The 15552-nt window shown below is 37.7% G+C and overlaps 1 protein-coding gene across 3 annotated transcripts in view; it reads right to left on the bottom strand.

Annotated features, from left to right (window-relative positions):
• PAPSS1 (3'-phosphoadenosine 5'-phosphosulfate synthase 1) overlaps positions 1 to 15552 on the bottom strand; it is a 76412-nt gene that overhangs the window by 28435 nt on the left and 32425 nt on the right. For all 3 annotated transcript variants that reach the window (XM_045019551.1, XM_045019550.1, XM_045019552.1), the window contains exons 6-9: positions 11467 to 11580; positions 9723 to 9834; positions 4675 to 4880; positions 2089 to 2224 (exon numbers count right to left, since the gene is read on the bottom strand). In XM_045019551.1, coding sequence (XP_044875486.1) covers positions 2089 to 2224; positions 4675 to 4880; positions 9723 to 9834; positions 11467 to 11580 — 568 coding nt within the window. The remainder of the gene's footprint in view (positions 1 to 2088; positions 2225 to 4674; positions 4881 to 9722; positions 9835 to 11466; positions 11581 to 15552) is intronic.

Here is a 15552-nt window from a genome sequence, read left to right as displayed (position 1 = left end):
GTAAGCAGCTGACACAGGTAGACTAGAGTTAATATTACCTTAAAGTCATTTCAACAATACATCAAACCAAAAAAACCCGGTGTTTCTCCTTCCACTGAAAATCAATGAGGTACATGAGGATAACGTATGACTGCACAGTAGCACCACCACCTTGTTATAAGGAAACAATGAATAACAGGATAACAGGCTTTTCAGGTGTCAGACAACTGTCTGTTCACTGGATAACTAAGAGTTAAAGTAAGGATTCTACATCTCAAACTCTGTATATATGGGAAAACTCAATTTAATGTATTATAAAACAGAACCCAGACCTTAGCTGATTTGGGTTCCATCTTTCACCTCTCTCTCCCACACCTTATAGTGCTTTCTTAGCAGCCTGTTTGTTGCTGCTCTGCTAGAAGAGCAAAGAACAAACAACTATACTGCCAAGCCATTACCACTTGGTCTGTTACTTATTTATCTAACACGAACCTCTAAAAACGGAAAACAAATAAACTAACACACGGTGGTTACTTTTCTCTGATGTGAAGCTAGTAATTGGACCCCAAATACTTTCAAAAGAGTGCTAATACCTTTTGTTAGGCTAGTTTCCTTGCAAGGCTCATGTGTTTTGTTCCCAAAGAGCAGCATGGAATAGATTTAATTAAAAAGAGTGTAAAAGGCAATGAAGATAATATGTAAGGAAAAACACTAAAGGCATTCCAAAGAATTAAACACACAGAACACAAATAATATTTGGCTCGTTTAAAGGGCAGTCATCAAAGGTGACCTGCAAAAAAACTATACTTTTGCTTTTTTGGTTTCTTTATGATGTACAAAGGAGGTCTGAAAGTTTTTATTTTCAAGAAAGGGTTAATTTTTTGCCATTCAAGCCATTAGAAATACCAATTGTCTTCCCTGTTTTTGCTGGAGGACTTCTTTGAAGACTAGGAACTGAAGTGGGAGCGTTCTTGGCATTCAACTGAAAGATCAGGCATGTCAAATCTTTCACAGAAAAAAGCCATGTACCCACCCCCTCCATCCCATCAAGAGTTTGTCAGGAGTCTGAGTTTCACAGGTATTATCAGACACACACAGTTTTAGACAGCCTGACAAAAAATAGCTTCCTCTCCAACTAGTTCAGATTTCAGTCTTTAGTTAGTCAAGCTAATCCAGTCCTCTAACTCTGTGTGTGTGTGCGCGCACACACACACACACACACACACACACACACATTATTTCTAACAAACAAAAGCAGAGAGTTTTGAAAACAGTCAGGCTCTCTTTATACATCTGGAAGGAGAAAAAAGGCACTGTCTTGTTTTTGAAGATTACCTTTTTGGCTCAATATTGCAATGGCTTAGTGAATTCTTTCTGAAGAACTGAATTAAAACAAACAAACAAAAAAATCAGACTTGCACTCTTTTATCCAGCTGGGAACATAGGACTATAACAGCGTTTAAAAGAGAACTGGATAAATTCATGGTGGTTAAGTCCATAATTAGCTATTAGCCAGGATGGGTAAGGAATGGTGTCCCTAGCCTCTGTTTGTCAGAGGATGAAGATGGATGGCAGGAGAGAGATCACTTGATCATTGCCTGTTAGGTTCACTCCCTCTGGGGCACCTGGCATTGGCCCCTGTCGGTAGACAGATACTGGGCTAGATAGATCTTTGGTCTGACCTGGTACGGCCGTTCTTATGTAGTATACTGGGGAGAGGTTGAGTGTACATCTACCTTATGATTATTTAAAATCATGCTGCACCACAATCTGGTGTTACCTTCTTTTCTTGAGTTGTGGAATGTAGTTGTGGAGCATCTGTCTAGTGGTTTCTGAAGGGTTCTGGGAAGACAGGACTTCAGTGGTCACTGACTTGCTATGATGCCTTAGGCAAGTCACAGCTCACCCAAATTTTTAAAAATAATATGTCTGTCCATTTTCCATTTGGAAGACAGAATTTCAAGTTTCCAAGATACTGAAAGCATTTTCAAAATACATGTCCCACAAATGATGTTTGTTCCCACTAGGGAAGAAGCCCATTCAGTCTTGCAGCAGTAAACTTCTGGATAATACGGAGAATACTAGAATACAGCTACAAAAGTGACTCACCAGCATTCATTTCTTTGAACTTCTGCTTTAGTTCAGCAGGATTGAGACGGTATTGATCAAGACCATCATTCCAATAAATACGGTCAAGGACTTGTAGATCTCCACCAATAAGCCAGTCCCCTTGCTCCATCACCATCTAGGAGAAAGAGCAGAAGAGGTTTTGTCAGCATATAAATTAAAACAAAAACACTTCAGTTACAGAAGACAGTTGTCAGCTGTCCTGAGCATCCCATCCAAAGGATTTCACTTCAATGTAATGGCCAAAATCTGTTTTGAGTTAATTCTATTTTATAGAGACTCTCTGAGTCTAAGTGGTAATTTTTAAAATCACTGAAATGTGATCTGAATCAGTTATAGTGTAGGGCAAAGAAGGTGAGAATAACTAATCCGTGACTGACGCATGTATTTCTCTTCAAAATACTGCACAATGCATTGCTGCATAGAAATGTAAAGTAGCTAACATCTTAACCAGTGTAATTACGCAACATCCACAGCCAAAAGATGTGGATGCCTGGGAAGCTTCCTACTTCAAGTCACATGCCATTTAATTGTTGTTCAAACTTCTCACTCCCAGTATTGGACTGAAGCCTACAAAAACTCTGGTCAACCCAAAATCAATAAGTAACAACAAGAATTTAGTAGCAAATAAGGAAATAAAGTTTTGGATGACTATTAATCCATTACAATGATTTACATTTGTGAATAGAAGTGGAATCTTAGGGAACTTAAAAGTTTTTAGATTTATTTTGCCTTGACTTTTATTGATCGGTGTCATAACAGGTATTTACTTATTTATAACTTTTAAGAAGTATTCTATTAGTGTCATCTCATCCTTTATCAGCAAATATTAATGTATGGCAAATTTTAAGTAGACAGAGAAGTAGTATATGTGTGGAAATCAAGTAAGAAATTCATGTTCTTGAAAGGCTAGAGCTGCCTTTCTGTGAGGATACACAAATGAGCAACTAAGCCAGTAACTGTCCAGTTGTACAAAAGAGCAATTGTGTGCACAAATTTATCCTTAAATTCCAGCATTATGGAATTTGAAGAATACAAAATTTGTGCCACACCTGCATGCAAAATGTTACAATAAGGCAGTAATACGGGAAAGGGTGTTTTTTTTAAACTGCACAAATCAGGATATTGAAGTAACAAAGCCTAGAATATCTGCTCCAGCCAAGTTGCACTTGATGGCAAATCTAACTTATGTTGTGCTTCCAGTTCTCCAAAGGGACCATTACAACAGCGAGGGATCACTGCAGTTTAAGAATGCCAAAACGATTCCCTTTTCTGGGGAAAAAAAAAAAAAAAAAAAAAAGGACTGCTGAAATGGAGGCCCAAGGGCAGAAAAAAGTGGGCATGTGGAAAACATATAGAAACTACTATGATACCTAGACAGTCCCCTTAACTAAGGGGAATTCTAAGGGGCCAGATCTACTGCTCTGGGCTGACAATGTGGTGCAAAGCTGCCAAGCAGACATGAGAAGAGGGCCCATATTTTCCACACCAATCTTAACCAAGTCATATTGCGATTGGTGGCATACTATAAGGTGGCATTCACCTGTTGTATGCATTCCATTGTCTTGGATTTCTTTAACCGATATAATTGTCAGCTTTCACTGAACTTGCAATCTCACCATCCATCTGTCATATCCACAGGACCTGTCATTGTACAGGACGGAATGCATGATCATTGAAATAATTTTAGCTGCAGCTAAATATGCAATATTCCAGATATAGTCATACTCCCGCAAGAATGTCCAACAGCGCTATGTTATTAAAAAGGCTAATGTAAAGTAGGGCAGTGTGCAGTTTTCAAGTTTGTGTAAGTATTAGTTGTATATTTTTTTTAAACATATCAATAACTTTTCCTTTTTTTAGGACAAAGTCACAGTTAGTCTGAGTTTTTTAAAAAATAAGCTGGTTTTCAGTCATTAGTATGCCAACAAGACTACTCAAAAAATATCTCCACTAGGGATAACCCAGGTAATCTTTAATACAGTATCCACATAGAGCTTACAAACCCTAACACACAGGAGTTTACAAACCTTAAGACACAGTCATGAAGACTACTCAATGATCAGAACGTGCATTGGGGTAGGCAGAGTGCAAGGAAACAGGAAAGATAATTATCGCTATGGGAGGGGAGACAATGTTTCAATACTTTCAAACCACCCACTATATATTCAGAAAGGATAGATACACTCCATATGCACCATGTTCATCTGCTGCTTGAGTAGTTTTGATGACCCATCTGGGCCCACCTTGAACAGAAGGTTGCATTTCCTAAGTGTACCCAAGGATCTCTTCTCTGATCTATTGCCGATTCTATGGCACATTCTATACGTTTCACATGCAGATCATCCATTGATGTTAGAATGCCACACTAACAAGTGAAGAGTATGCAACAGAGATCAGCTGCATCAAACAGAAAAAGTTGTACTTTTGTCTAAAAATTAAACAGAAGAGCAAAGAATTTTGGGTCAAGGTAAACAGTTCCCGGTGTCAATTCTACTCCACTTGCAACTATAACTCTACAAACAGGATAACTTTAATTAGAGTTAGATAACACAGCTTTCAAACAACCTTGATGTAGGGATGTTCCTTGCATATTGTTCCCCACTGTCTGGCGCAGCGTTCCTCTTTCCTGTGTTCATAAAACTCTGGGTTACGAAGAATGGCCACACGACGCCCCTCATACACCAATGCAAGAGCTGTACACCCATCCAGTCTCTCTTTGTCTTCCCGGCTAGCTGTCAGTACTATAGGCACGGACAGGTTAATCACTCCCCCTGTAGGATAAAGAATACACACTTAACAAAGGGTTACCAAAAGGCATATGCAAACCCAATCTTCTCTTTCTAACAAGTTATAATACAAGCTACACATTCCATGACACACGGTTCAAGTAATTACACTTAACTGGTGCTAAAGGGGCAAATTTTAGAATAAAAAACTTGAGATTGTGCTCCTGTATGAGATACAAGGTTGCTATACAGTAATCTAGGCACCAAGTCTTAGAGAAAGAACCAGCATGTTTAAAAATTGGTTGTGACACAATCAACATGTGCACTAATAAAAACGGTACCAAAACCTTCTAATCTACACAGACAGAACTATCTGTCAAAAGATTGACGCTAGACACAAATACTTGGAGTCTAAAGATAGTCCATGTTTTATGGCTGCCGGAACAGCCTTACATACTAGGATATGTGGTTCCAGAACTGACATTCAGAGAGTAAAAGGTGGCTCTTCACTTCTTGTTCAATGTTGCCTTTTAAATCAGAAGATCATCTAAAAATCACTTCGGCACAAATCTGCATTTTAACCTCTGGTACCCACTAACATTTTTGTTAGTTGTACGTCAGATGCTTGGGAAAGTTCAATGTGATGGAAGGTGATCAAAAACATCAAAACAGCTAGTGTATATTATTCAATTAATTCAAAAGTTAAGTTTTACTACTATAATATTTAGAGAACCAACATATGGGTTCAAGTAGTTCAGTCAGAAAATATGTATCAAAACAGATTAACAACTGAGTTGGTCAGACATTTAGCATATGTTTGTTTAGTTGCAATCTTATCAACTGTCAGCTTCCCACAAAACTAGCCCACAGCATGACAATTCTAAAGCTACATGTGCTCTTAATTTTTAAAGATTTACTTCATTACTACATGCTGGAAGTCTTATTTTTCTTGACAACAATAAGGGAGTTAGGTTATGAGAGACTAGTGGACTAGTTATTGTAAATTAACTGCAAAAGCTTGAAGTCTTAATGTCATACTTACCATAAGAATGAGAAACTCCAGGGTATTCACCTAGGGCAAAATCCTGCCCCCACTGAAGTCAATGGGAGTTTGGCCAATGAATTCAGTGGGGTTAGGAATTCACCTCTGGCCTTATGCTAAACTCGCATCTATGGACAATACATTTTAGAAACCTTTCAAACCTGCCCCTAGAGTCAGGAAGTTAAAAATGATGAAGTTGGCTGGAAAAGATTAAGAGAAAATGCAGTATTTTTTTATTCCCAGTCTCTCGTATAATCTGAAATGAAAGGTGTGCTGCATACTTGCACTCAGAATTTAGTCTTAGTATCCAGATTCTTTGTTTTCCAAAGCAATCAAAGGATAAAGCAGCACTTATCAAGCACTTAGTTGTACAGAAGAGAAACATTTACTGTGTTGCAAAAGTGTCAAACCTTTTATCAGCCAAAGTCTACTTGCCCACCACTAAGGTTTCGTTGCAAAAAAAATGTTACATAATTAATATTTCACTTGACAGTCAAAAATTGCTAACTCTGGTTTACTATAATTTTGTAAAATGCATTAATAAATGCATACAAACACACTGGAAGTTAAGCAGCCTTATGACATAGGTGAGAAAATTAAGGCAGGGTTGGTGTCCAACTAGACACCTCTTAAAAAGGACCTGATTTTAGACACCCACCCATTGGAAAAAATAAGGCCCCAGTCAGACCCTCAAAAATTGAGGCACCCATGATCATGGGTCATTTCTGAAAATTTAAGCTGATTTTTCCACTTTTCCCTATTTTTCAAATGACAATGTAAAAATAATAATCAGCCCGACAAAAAAACTTGTAACATAATTAACACAGTTACTTTGATGTTAAACTTATCAACCTAAGAGTCTCACATGCAGTTCACTTTGTGCATTGGAATGCACTTTGAGCAGAATCAGTTTCACTCCATAGTTTCGGCCCTTCACTCAGCAATGGGGCTATGGCTACACTTGCACTTCAAAGCGCTGCCGCGGAAGCGCTAAGTGTAGTCAAAGCGCCAGCGCTGGGAGAGAGCTCTCCCAGCGCTGTCCATACTCCACCTCCCTGTGGGGAATAACGTACAGCGCTGGGAGCCGCGCTCCCAGCGCTGGGGCTTTGACCACACTGGCGCTTTGCAGCGCCGCAATTTGCGGCGCTGGAGAGGGTGTGTTTTCACACCCTGCTGCAGCGCTGCAAATTTGCAAGTGTAGCCATGGCCTGAAAGAGAGAATTTTTTTTAATTGGAAGTTGTGAGTGTAAAAACCACAAATGTCACAGAGGGGACTCAGGCATGTGCAGTATATGGGGAAAAAAAAATTCCCCCACCTCCTTGTTGTTTTTTAAGAGTCCCTTTAAAGACAGCTGATTTCAGGTTGCATCAACTTTATTAAAACCTCAGGTGTGCAAGTATGGAGAATGAGGGAGATATCTGTATTGTGTTGACTAGAATATATACCTCGGTTTACCTGCTTGATATTATTCAGTCTGATTACACAGAATTAAATCAAAGGAGCCGTTAGCAATAGCAAACAGAAAGTGAAATAACAATAGAAACACCACCACTTGGCTAAACAACTTCAAGGAAGTTAAGATAACAGTGGCTAAGCCATTAATTGGAAAGATGTTGCTTCCAGGCACCAGCCAAGTTACAGAGCAGTTTTGCCAAAGCCAGAGCCTAGAGATCAAAATGAGCATCAGTTAAAAAAACCTGCCTAGAGAAGGAAGAGTGGGGAGGAGTGGGAAGCAGCAGAAGAGATGAAGTGGGAGAGACAGAGAAGAAGAATGCAGTGTGTCTTTCCCAGCCTGGAAGTCAGGGTACCTAGGCTGGATGAAGCTTCCCAGAACTTTCAAGGAAAGGAAAAGATTTAGCTAAGATTCAGACATGTAGGTGTTTTGTTGTTTTAACTCACATCTCTGAATGCTATGTATCTTTAGGTGAATAAATTATGCTTCCCAGACAGAAGTTTCATGCAGGTGTTAAACACAATTGGGGCCTGTCATATTAATATTGTTCAGAACCAGTGTGGGCTGCAACCCAGAGATCTAGTGTAGCAGTGATTGAACCATGGGGTTCCACCTAGAGAGGTGGTGAAGGCAGCATAGCCTGTTGCCTGAGATGTACACTCAAGAGGAACTGTAAGGGGGTCTAAAGCGCAATTTGCTCTATAACTGTGACAGCAAGTCTAGGGCTGCAAACTAAAGCTGTGAAGGAAAAAATTGGGGGCTATGTACTTTGAAACTGCATTGTGCTGAAGTAAACTTTATTCGCACAAAGAATGGGGAAAACAGGGGAATGCATGTTGTTATTTGTTCAAAATAATTTTAGCTTGTAATTAACTGGTAATACACAAAGAGAAAAATGTAAGGAACAGAACAGGTGAACAGAAGAAGTGATTTTGGGACAAAAGCATGTTTCAAAATGAATACCACCAAACTAACACTACCAAATGGCTGCTATCACCTCCTTAGGCACCACATTTCCTCTCTACCTTCAATCTGAAAATTGAAGTTTCTTTTCTACCTCACTGAAGGACCTGCCCTCAAATGACCATCTGTGAAATGACAGGCCTCTGAAATGTTGAAAAATCTGTGATCAAAGGATAGATTGTAGGTGTACTGACAGGGGTGCAGGTGTTTCTACCCCTCACCCCAACATCTTTCTTCCCACATGTTCCCTACAGTGCTACTCTCTCCATGTGTCTGACCTAAATAAGAATCAAAGGAAGAAATGGAGGCAATACTGAAAGCTGCTGCATTTACAGATACAACCGCCAAAATAACAGAATTGCAAGACAGCTAGGCACAGACAGAGATACATTCTGTTTCAAAAAAAGTAACCAGATATTCTTCCAAAGAATCTTAAAATACTCCCCCATTTTAAAACTCTTTTCACTAAACTTTTTATCTGCATTTATAGTTCCACTACAAAAGGATGTATATTTTGTTAAACAACAGTACATTCAGTCACGTACAAGATGCAAAAAGAAGCTGAAGTCTCTATATGAATGAGCTTTACAGGGCAGCGAGACAAAGAAATTGAATGGTATGGAAAGAGAGAGAAGTCTCAGAGGGAGGTGCAAATGAAGAGTATGAAATAATGATGGCATTTTATTATACAGGTTAGCATTTGAGATATTTGTAAAAGAAATATGGGGATTTAAAGAGGTATTTGTATGAAGAGAGAATAGGTATCTGGAACACTGGGATAAGACAGGAGTAACAAGTGTTGGAGGCAGCATGGCAGACAAAGAATAGTAGCAGGAAATGGTGAGACGGGAGTCATTTCTGTAGCAAAGGGGAGCTGTAAGAGGCAAAAGCAAAATCAGACAGGGCTGGAGTCAAGCAGAGCTTCAAAGAGGACCAGAAGGGGCATGAACCTTCTTCTTGGTTTTGTCTGCCATGGCTCCAAGCCTCAGCAGAGAATCATTTTGCACTCCCTTCACTCCATCACAGCCACAGAACATGTCTTTAGACAATCTTGGTCTAGAGTTGCATACTAAGAGTTATTTATCAGTAATCCTGAATGCCAAAAATTAACAAGACTGGAGAAGGACAAAGTTTTTCAAAAGTGAATAGAAAAGTTTGAAAAACATATACATTGCTGAAGATAATTATTAATTGTGGAAGGGTTTTCATTTATGAAACTAATCCAATCACAAGAAAGCAGGAGCTAAAAGCAAGATATTATTTCATATTAAGTTTAATCATTTGCAAGTTTTGATTCTCTGTCCTCAGGAGAGGATACACACATCTAATGCAGTTCTCTCCCATGACAAATCAACGTACCACAACAAAGCTACAGAGCTGAGTGCTTCAATTGGTTTTAAAAAGTATTTTTAAACTGAAATGCCTTACCATCCAGAAGACAGTCAAAATGAAGGCACTGCAAGTATTCTCTCTCTCTCATAAAGCCATTAAGTGGTGTCGCCCAACCCTCTGCCAGTACTTGCACCCATTGCATATCCACCTGGTAAAGAGACAGAGATACACACATGCTAACACCAGTGAACTCCATGCACTGAGCCAAGTAACCTTTGAGAATTTTTTTCAGAATACAGATATATCCTCCATACTAAATCTAATGTGTGTGTAAGTACAGCTCAGCTTTTAATAGAGAGCATTAATCATCAGGAGCACAGAGCTCGAAGTCTCTTCATTCAGAAAAAAATGTCTTTTTCCTCCTCACAATTTATAAATATGAGCTACTTTTCACATTTCCAGCATATCATTAGCTGAATTTCCAATGCTATGCTAGAAATAAATGAATTGCAGTTTACAGGGAATTTCCTCCCTTAACACTTAGTAAAGGCCACACAGTGAGATGTATCACAACCGTTTTATTATTTCTGTATGTACATTACTGAGACTGAGTCAAGAGCTTTTCACAAGGAAGAGCTTGCTGAGCTTGTACAGATCCGTTGTGCAAGAGCGCATGTAATACAAGTACATGACTAATATTTACTACTTTGTTTACCTCATGTTGAGACAATTAAGATGCAGATTTCTCCCACAGCTTATGCTATATACTTGTTTGGTAGTTAGTAACAAAAAAAAGGAGGGGGGGGAATTATTTTTCTAGACAGATCTATTTTCTTACCAATAGAGAGGAAGCAATTTACAATAAAAGACTAAGGAAGCTTGATACTAGTGACCAATAAGCTACTTTAATTCAGAAAAGCAACAGATAACTTCACAGAAAGCAGCAGAGCAAGGAATCTAGTAAACTGCAGTGAGGGGAAGTGTTAAAATCCACAGGTGTGGAAAAAAAGACTGGAAATCTTAAGACATCCTTCCAAGACAGACTGAGACCTTGATCCCACAAAAGCACCTAAAGTTAAGCATATGCTTAAGCACTAGTAACCTCATTAAAAAGTTAATAGGAAAACTCATGTGCTTATAGTTAAGTCTGTGTTTAAGTGCTTTGCTGGCTCATGGCCCAATTCCTCTGAAAAAAGAAGAATACAAGGAACAAAAAGCAGTCAGTCTGTGTTTTCAAAAGACTGCCTCAAATCTGAACTGGAAGAGCAGCAAATTAATCAAATAAGAACAGAGTAGGTCAAGGCATCCAGCAGGGAAGCCAAGAGGAGTGAAAAAGCAGCGTGATGTCATGATAGCCAAAGGCATAAAAGAAAAATAAGTGACAGGAAAAAATAATCTAACTCGGTTAATAAAAAGAAAAGGATGAAATTACTAAGAGTCACCTTCTATAGTATAAATCTGTTTTTAAGAAAAATAAAAAAGTCTGGACATTTGTAAAATAATTAAGACCTTATACAAAAAGCTATCAATAAAAGGCAGGTAGGAGACTGCTTTGCTTAGGAAACTAGAAAACATATATCATCCAGACCATCTGACTCATATGTCACAGAGATGTTAAGGGAATTAACTAAAATTTATTTTAAATGCTAACGATTAGTTCTGAGGTCATGGAGACTCAAAAATACTGAAAGAACAGAAAAGCAAATGTTGTAGCAATCTTTAAAAAGTTACAGTTTGTAACTAGTTTAGGTACTATGCTATACCTCCTGAATGACAGATTAGGCTCTGGCTTCAGCTTCAGAAATCAAATCACCGAAACACAATACAATTACTCCTCTACCTTATTTATTTCCAGCGTTAGCAGAGTCTCTGCATCACTTTTGGCTAATTTGAGCTTGTTTTCTGGCACATACAGCTCTTTCACCTCATAAGAGGCATCCACCGGTACAATGTCCTACATAAAAAAAAAATCATAATTCAATACTCACTCAAAATGCTTTTCAGCTGCTGAACATATGGTCAAGGTAATATTTTATTGTTGCAGAATCTCTCTACTGAGCAGTATATATCTTAAATCATTTTTATTCAGTTGAAAACCAAATGTATTCTAAAATTTTGATATATTGCTAGCTAAGTTGCTGGCTAGAAGTATTAATTTTTCCAGAGGTGAAGTGCCCTGATAAGAAACCTTTTTCTGAACTCTTATAATTATATAGTATGGTATACACTCTAGCAACTACAGAGTAACTATTTATCACTGAACTGAACACAATTTTTCATTAGTACTGTATTTGTCATTTACAAAATTAGCTAGTGTCAGAGCATATAAAAAAATTTTTAAATTTATTTCTTAAGCAGAAAGACAACATTCATTTTGGAATTTAAGCAACTAATTGCACAGGAGACTTTAGCAAGGTTAACAAAGCAGGTGTAAAGTATGCTTCTTAAGCAAATTTGATTACTGGCACAAATTTAAATATTACATTTAAATAGTAGGATAATACAAGTACACCAATCGAAACACTAACATGAGTAGTTTCACGCAAGAAGTTTTACTGAGTTCAATGGAAACAAACACTCTATGCATAAAGTTACACATGTACATAAGTGTTTGTAGGATTAGGATTTGAACTAAAGTCTTGACAAGAGAAAACTGCACAGATGAAGAAATTTCAAGCTTCCTCTTCTGTTTCTTGGTATTCTATTGTCATCCTCAGTCTTTCTCTGGCCCTTATCCTCCCAAGTTCAAGATATATGACATGGCAGTCAGATAGCAACAATAAAAGTACTATGATAGCTATAACCCAAAATCCAAATCTACATCATTTAAAGTCTAAAATAAAAATTAAATGTCTATTCCATGTCTGTCTACTTTAAAAATGTATATTGTATTGTGTAAGAGATTCCACGAGATGTACAGGACACACACAAGTGTCCATTCACCATCTTAGAGAAGAATGATAAATATTTGAAGCAGGAAAAGGAGGAATACCATATAATTTCACCAGAAAATTAATTCCTCTCCAATGATGGCTAGTTTCAGAATCCAACCAAGTGTTCCACCCGTATTAGTAACTAAAGTCAGTGAAACATTCGTCAGTCAGCTACCGTAATTTTTAGATTATGATGTTCATTTTTGCAAAAAACTGTTAATTGCGCTTTGCTTTTGATGCAGGAAAAAAAAACTGGTCCAGACAGCATTAAAATAAATCATTTGCAAAAGCATAGCATGAATATAAATCTATTCCTAAATTCTTCCATTTCCTGCAACTAATATACAGATTGGTGCTTCTGTAATTCGCTGAAAGTTTGTTCTCAGTGTTGCAAAAAGGAATGTTTTCTGCAACTGGCATCATTTGAGTAGAGAGCATGACAGATAATGGGTATCATTTGCAGAAATCAAGGTGGGACAGAGAGGTAGTAAGTGATAAAGCACCTGTAGTTATGGAAAAAAAGAGGACTGGCTGGACAATTATTAGACTAGTAACTAATAAATCTCCATAGACAAGAGTGAAAATAATGCCATCTCTTAGAACTAGTTTATGTGAAAAGAAAGCTCCAACAAACGTACATGGCACAAAAGCAGTTGGTTTTATTAGCTGTTCATTAAGATTTGCACAATACATGCCACTGCAGGAAAGAAGGCAAAATGAGCATTCTACTCCTCCACAAACAACACAGCAGACTCATGGCTATGAGAGCTATTTTGCATAGTAAACCATCTTCTCAACCCAGACTGCACATCCTATACACCAGACTCAAGCATCGACTGATGTGAAGAGCAGTCTGCATACTTTGCTGACAAGGTCAACTGAATACATATGGGGCTACCTGGGAAAGAAGATTCCAGCACTGACCAGATAGTATTATCCATTCCACTGCACCTGACTGAGTTTGGACCCATCACACATGCCAAAACTCAAGAAGCCCTAAAAAAATACTCTAAGACACTGTCTCCACATTCCACTGAAGGTACACAGCCGCCATTCATCAATGTGGTAAAAGCCTCAGGATGCTTTCTGACCACTCAGTAAGCTTGAATGAAGAGGAAACATCAGTTTCTAAAAAATGTCGTCTTTCACCTCCAGTTCACTAGGAAACTTCATCCCTTCTTCCCAGGTCACATAATCTGGTCACAAGGGTCCATGCATTTGTCACATCTAGGCTAGATTACAGCTGAACGTGAAGCCTATGCACAAACTTTAGATGTTCCAGAAAGCATCTGCTAACCTTCCCCATGGCTTAGGCCACTGTGAGCGTATCAGGTCCATGATCAAATCTCTCACCTGGCATTCAGTCATCTTCTGATGGTCAGCGGTATAAAATGCTGAGGTATATAAGATTCAAAAGGCATATGTTGACATTAGAAATACTGTGTTATCTTCCACATAAAGAACCATTTTAGACAATCTTGCTAAACCAGGAGTCACTGACTAACCCAGGAACATAGCAGTAGTCATCTATGCTTCCATGCAAAATTGAAGGAGGGTTCTCAAAGAGCTCAATATAGTTATTCAATTTGAGAGCGATACTGGCAAGCAGGACCCAAAAGACCATCATCTAGACCTTCACATAAGAATGTTGCGAGCCAAGCAGGGAGGATTCTAGAGGTAAAAGCTGCAGAGATGCATAGTCCACTAGGAAAAGAGCAAAAAGTGCATCATTAATAATATTTAGGCTGTCAGTATGTTCCCTTAAGTATTTCGGGAAGAATCCAATTTATTTATCCCTAACACAAAGAAAATACCATTTCTAGACAGTTCCAGTTGAGCAAGATAGATCCTGGAGATTTCTTAGGTACTATCTGCTAATCCTTACAGTTTCTAAACAAGATTACAAGTGATAATAATTTGTTCATGGGAACAGTCTGGCAGTTATTTTGTTACAAGCCTGATGTGTTTGTACACATGAAAAAAATTAAATATTACATTCTTTATTTTAAAGAAAAATCTTAAACTCCACAGTGCAGCTTTTCAAAATCCATACATTTTTCTACCATAAAAATGTTAGTAAAAATATTTTTTTTAAAAGTTGATCTACTGCAGAGGCAGAATGCAAAACAAAAATTAAGATATTCAATTTTAATAATTATGAATATAAGGAGAAAATACAGAATCAATTACATTCATAATTAAATGGAAAAAGTTACATAAGATCCAGCTAAGAATACATCAATGATATGTATCTATTATTGCTGCCAGATCTCTCATTTTTAAAAATAAAATTTTGCAATGTTTATTTGGTCATCTTTCATACATCTTAATGCTTAGCCTCTGTTTTTATTTTAACTTCCATCACATGGCTATGAGAAAATTATAGCTTCAACTAATGATAGAGTCAAACCATTGCTCCCTCCCCCTCCCACCAAAAAAAAATTATCAAGAAACAAAAAAATAAAAAAGCACAACTTTGACGCTCATGGAGCAAACTGAAAGAGAGGTGAATGACTCTTCCTTAAATGTAAAAGCATTTTGGTATATTGTTAATAAAACACTGTGCTCTCACATAACATTATGACATTCCCACCTCCCCCATTTTCTGCACCAAATTTCCCTTTGAAAGTTAAACGTAGTCATATTTTATGTCTATTAAAATCTCTGTCTGAACTGTATAATGTGTATATTACACACACACTCCCCCATCCAAAGGGGTGAACACTACTCAATGATATATTTGACAGCACGTTAAAATTCGTTTGCGAAACCTGTTTTTTATGTGCAGTGTAAAATTCACTTTGGAACATTAAACCATTTCACAAAGAGACAGACATTTAAATAACTTATAGCATTAGTAAATCTAGTGTTCCTGGTAGATATAAAAACAGTATTTAAAACATCACTTTAGATTAAAAACAGCAGCAAGAAGAATCCATATGTCTTCAAACCATATGAAATTTCAGTAAAAAGGCTATGCTAGCAGGCCATCT

This window comes from Mauremys mutica, chromosome 5, assembly GCF_020497125.1.
Source record: "Mauremys mutica isolate MM-2020 ecotype Southern chromosome 5, ASM2049712v1, whole genome shotgun sequence".
Taxonomy (NCBI): Eukaryota; Metazoa; Chordata; order Testudines; family Geoemydidae; genus Mauremys; species Mauremys mutica.
This window is presented reverse-complemented; position numbering and strand designations above follow the sequence as displayed.